This window comes from Chenopodium album, chromosome 2 (genome assembly GCF_948465745.1).
Source record: "Chenopodium album chromosome 2, dcCheAlbu1.1, whole genome shotgun sequence".
Taxonomy (NCBI): domain Eukaryota; kingdom Viridiplantae; phylum Streptophyta; class Magnoliopsida; order Caryophyllales; family Amaranthaceae; genus Chenopodium; species Chenopodium album.
The window spans coordinates 23,349,524-23,355,128 of NC_137835.1; the positions used below are offsets into that span (position 1 = coordinate 23,349,524).

At 32.0% G+C, this 5,605-nt stretch overlaps 1 protein-coding gene across 1 annotated transcript; it reads left to right on the forward strand.

Moving 5' to 3' along the window:
- The first annotated feature begins 4,125 nt into the window (after positions 1-4,125).
- LOC145570647 (uncharacterized) lies at positions 4,126-4,806 on the forward strand. The gene has a single exon (XM_081629784.1). It carries the CDS (start codon positions 4,126-4,128, stop codon positions 4,804-4,806), a length of 681 nt encoding a protein of 226 aa, XP_081485910.1.
- Positions 4,807-5,605: the final 799 nt, after the last annotated feature.

Consider the following 5,605-nt stretch of genomic DNA (forward strand, 5'->3'; position numbering starts at 1 on the left):
GTGGAGTGAGAGAAGGAAATGGGGGGGAGAATTGATATTTATATGTGGAGCGGGTAACGGGAAAAAGAATTAAGACTGCATCAGCTGAGTGTAAGCCACGTGGAATATTGTCTGGTGGTGAAAAAATTAGTGTTACTCCATAGTCCATAATATTAATCCCTTTTTTTTTTCTCAAAAAAGAAAAATATATTAATCCGTTTTTGCTTAGAAAAAAAAAAAAAAAAAAAAATTAAATCCATATCTGAATAATCTAAACAGTTAATTATTTTAATTAGCACAAATTCTTATATGACCGACCATAATGGTACATTAGTGGTGTGGCCATCCACAATGGAGGTTACCTTTTTAGGCCTTATTTGGCAAAATTAGCGGTAATAGTTAGCTTTTAGCGGTTAAAAGCGGGTAGCTGTAAGGATAGCGAGTAGCTGCCAATTAGTAGTGAGTAGAGGTTAACTGTCAAAGTAACGGTTGATAGTATGAGTTTTTGGCAAAAGTAGTTATTGCAATACTAAAATACATTAATAATCGTATAAATTATTTTTTAAAAAATGTAAGAAAAAATTAACAAACGCTATATGCTACTCTTAAACGCTACTATTTTTAACGTTTGAGAAAAGCTACCTCTACCGCTAACAGTTACTTACACAGCTACCTTGCCAAACACTGTTATTTTTTTTTCTTCTACCACAAACCGATAAAAGGCTCATTTTGAGAATATGGTGGTCAAAGGTGGGATTATTTTGGGAATTCGAAAAGGTGAGATTGTTTTGAACATAAGTGACAAAGGTGGGGTTATTAGTTTCCATTTTTCCAAATATTAACCCTACTATCTTTCTTTTTCAATTTTTTAATATTTTATTTAAGTTAATTAAATTGCTTAAAATTATGTATCGGTTAAACCGTAACACTTTAAAAAAAAAATATGGAGAGAGTACAAAATTTTGTAGTTGTAACAAGGATGCAAATTATTGCAACTTTGCAAGCTGTATCTAGAAACACAAAGAATAATACTGTATGTACCGCTCTTGCTCTTTAATAAAGAAATGAAACAATAAAATAAATTAACGGGCACTGAATAGTGAATATTTTGGTTAGGGAACTACTGCAGTACTACTACTGCTGATAATCTGATACAGTTTCAGGAGCTTCTGTTTAGTGTTTGCTGAATACAATCGTTGTGTTTAACTTTTATTGGGGTTTATTATTTTTAATTGGAACAAAAACATTGTAGGAGTTTATCTATAAATATATGTAACACACGTAATTATGTTAAGAATTATATAATTCAGAGAATCTGGTCGAAAAGCAGGAGTTAGGTATATTAAGATTTTAATGGCAAGTTGGCGGTACTTGTTAATTATGCAGAAAAGTTTGGAAATTTTGATCATTAACGGGAGTATTTTGGAACAGAAAGGTACTAGGAAATTTTGTGATTCAGCGTGCCTAGTGCTGATCCTCTTGAGGAACGCATTTTTTTTTTTTTTTTTTTTTTTTTTTTTTTGTCCTAATGATCTATATAAAATTTGATACTTGAAATTAAATTGACTTGTTTAAGTCTTGACTCAATATAAAACCACGTTCGTTATACGGAGTAACTTGAAACAAACCGCTCACAATCCAGCCAAAATTGATCAAAATAAACAAATTCATTAATTTTTGAATCGAACTACTACGTAAATTGATACACCTATCAAATGATCCATTCTAACTCGATCCGATTAGACTTGGTATCTGATAAATATGACTCATTTAAGCATGGACCTCTATTATAATCCAAACCGATATAAATCTGAACCTCATTAACACTAGTAAACTCGTTTACAATATGTCCCTATTATGACCTCAACAAGAAAAAAAAAAATACGAATAGTGATTTACGATTTAAATTATTTACAAAAAAAAAAAAAAAACAACCTTATACAATTTTATCCAAATATTTGTATAATTTCTAGTATTTAAAATAATTTTAATTTTAAAAATAAATATTTTAAAAGAAAGATAATTTTTAGTTTATAAATAAATTAGGGTTTTTCTAACTTATGCCCCCAAATTTCTTCGGTTTCTTAATTGTGCCCATGCCTTTTCAAACGTTTAAGTTGTGCCTTCAACCTCACTAATTTTATTAATAATAACCTTTGATGTTAACAATAACCTTTTTTTTAATTATTTTATTTTCTGATTTTTAAATTTTTTTTAAAGTGTTAAACCAATTAGAATGTGACACATGTCAAATTAATAATGTCACGATAGTATTTTTTATAAAATAACTTAACTTTTGTTAACAGATATGGCTGTCAAAAGGTATTTTTGATAAAATATCGTAAGGTGAAGGGCATAGTTTAGAAAAACCCAATAATTTAAATCCTAATAAATCACTTTAATTACTTTTACTTGCGAAAAGCTCCTAGTATGATAACTTGAAATAAATAAGGGAATTACTAGATTGTATCAAAGGTAATGTATACATAATACCTGGTACATAAAAATATATAATATATAATTTATATAATTTATAATATCAAATAATTATATATAATATCTAATAAGTTTTTTATATAATTATATTTGAAAAAAAGTGCATCTAGAATTAATTATTGTGAAATGGCACTGTAGTCAAAGTTTTTTTTCAATTGAATGGAATTTTTTGTTTTTTTTTTTTTTTTTTTTTACACAATTATTTGGTTTTTCCATGTACATAAACAATAAATTTATGCAATATGAACTCCGTTTACCTGTATTATTGTGACAGATAAGTTGAAATAAGAGAATAATTATTAGGCTAAAGGATTTTTAGTAAGTAGTAATTCATAAATAGTTTTTTTTTTTCATAATATTTTGGAAAAAAAATAATAAATAAGAAAACTCAAATGAAATCAGTTTTGAGTTTTAATAAAAACTAAAGATGAAAATAATACCAAACAAATCAAAAGTTTAGAGAGCATGTGACATCACGAAAAACTTAAGAAAATTGGCAAAAAAAAAAATAGTTGATTAATTGATTGATGGTAATTGCTTTAAAAAAGTCACTAACTTTTAACTACTTAGTACTTCTACACTCAATACGTAATCTGGATAACTCTTATGAGCAATTTTAACTAAAGTAATTAAGTTTTCTTATTTCTATCATTTTTGTAACGATAAATAATTTTCATGAGTAATTATTAATTATTCTGTTTTCCTTTAAGAAATGGAGTTTTAGTACTTCCCTATGAATTAGCTTCGGGAGGTTGGTTGGGCATCATGATCCTTCTCACTATAATTATTTTAGCTATATATACAAGGCTATTATTAAAAAAATAGCATGGAAGTTGATCCATTGATAAAAAATTTATTCAAATATAGAAGAATACGCCTTCGGTAGAGTTGGTAAAATAATGGTGTCAATTATTTTATATGGTAGTTTTAGTATTTCCCTATGCGTTAGCTTTGGGAGGTTGGTTGAGCATCATGATCCTTCTCACTATAGTTATTTTAGCTATATATACAAGGCTTGGTCTCAAGGAAATTTTAGACATCAATCGAAGCTTACTAGCGAAACAAGGTTGGAGACTTTACTCAAATCCCTCACTGCTAGCGAGCCGAATCTTCAGAGCCAAGTATGGGAAGGACCTTATTTCGTTAGGACTGCAAGATCAGAAGTTAAAAAAAGGGTCTTGGGCTACAAAAAGCATGATAAGATCCATTGCCAGCTTTAAACAAGCGTTTGGAAAACGGATAGGTAATGGTAGATCTACCTATATTGAAAGAGATGTATGGCTAAACAGAAGAAGAGTCAGCATGGTTGAACATGAAAGGCACTCTGCTCCTGAAAAGGTCTCGGATTTGATCAACTCGGAAAGACAATGGAATGCAGGTCTAATTTGGAGGTCCTTTGATAAATCCACGGCCAAAGAAATTCTTTCAATTCACATCCCGGAGGAAGATCAACCAGACGAATTCACCTGGACATTGGATAAGAGAGGGGAGTTTTCTGTCAAGTCGGGCTACTGGTAGCTAATGAATAATCAAGGTATTCAAATCTGGCGACCATCGAAATCTGATTTTTGGAAGATTTTTTGGAACAGTGACTTACTCCCACGATGGAAATTGTTCATTTGGAGAATCTCCCAGAATATTATACCAATCATGGACAATTTAAGCAACAGAGGGATTCAAACTTCCAGGCTTTGCCCCTTTTGTAAAACAGAGTTAAAGTCCATGAATCATCCCTTCAGATTCTGTGAATTCTCCCAAAGAATATGGAAGGCTTCTTCACTTGGCATTTCCGCTGCCATCCCTGTGAACATCTCGTGCAGGGAATGGGTTACTAACTTCTTGAGTCTTTTCTTGCAGGACAGAAGAACTAACAGGCCTTGTTTCATGTTATTTGTAGTGATTCTTTGGGCGATATGGAATCACAGAAATGATATCATATTTAGAGGCGTGAGTATTAATCCTTCTTTGATAATGGATACGATACAGTCACACGTCAATAGGTGGAATCAAGCACTAAAATACAAGGACGAGTCATCGCCTCCAACGCCTGCCACAATTAAAGGAAACAGCAGCATGGTGTATTGGAGCTCTAGAGCGGCAACTAATAGACCTTTCATCTCTGTCTGTGTTGATGCAGTCTGGAAGAGAAGGAAAAAGAAACAGGAGTCATCATGGGAAGCAGCTACAACGTGGATCACAGAGAATGCGGGATTGCAGCAACTGCAGAGCTCGACAAGGGTATTCGCAATTAACTCAAACCAAGCAGAGATTCTAGCTATCTGGAACGCTATCAAGGAGATCCCTGAGAAGTATGGAAATGTTGTGATATAAACAGACTCCTTGGTTGCGGTTAAAGCGCTTCAACATCCTTCAAAGGCGGAAGAAGAGATCAAAAGCATAGCCAAGGATATTATCATAGAACCTAGAAGGAAATATTTTGTGTTCTGCATTAAAGTTGACAGATGCAATGTAGCTAAAGCCCATTCCCTAGCAACGAACTGCAGGAAACATGGCTGAAATTTGTTTTTTTTCTCACCACTGCCAAAAAAATAAATAAAAAATAAATAAAAAATACAAGGCTTTTATTTAAAAAGTGCATGGAAGTCGATCAAATGATCAAAAGTTATTCAGATATAGAAGAATACGCCTTCGGTACATAGAGTCATAGAGTTGGTTAAAAAATGGTGTCAATTATGTTATATGGGGAACTCTATATAGCGTAGCAATTCATGTACTTTGAATTAGTGGGAAATCCAGCTTTGTCATAATCATCGCAATGCTTCTTCTCCCTAACTACAACACTTCTACATTGGAACAGTATATTAACTGCTATCAGCTTATACATGTTTTTCTATGCTACACATACCGTTTTTTCTACCCAATACACTACCATGGAAAAGAAGCATAAATTTTTCAAGGCCTTGTTACTTTCTTTTACCTTTTCCACTTTCATATCGATTTCAATGGCAATTTTCGAATACATGATGTTTGGATCGAAAGTTGAGTTTGAGCCTACCAACAAATAGAGGTTATAAAAACGGAGGGTTGAGAGAGACTTAGAAGTGTCTCGCAGGGGTAGATTGGTCATTTCATGCGGGCTTTAAATTTTGCCATTTTAGATTCAGTGGTA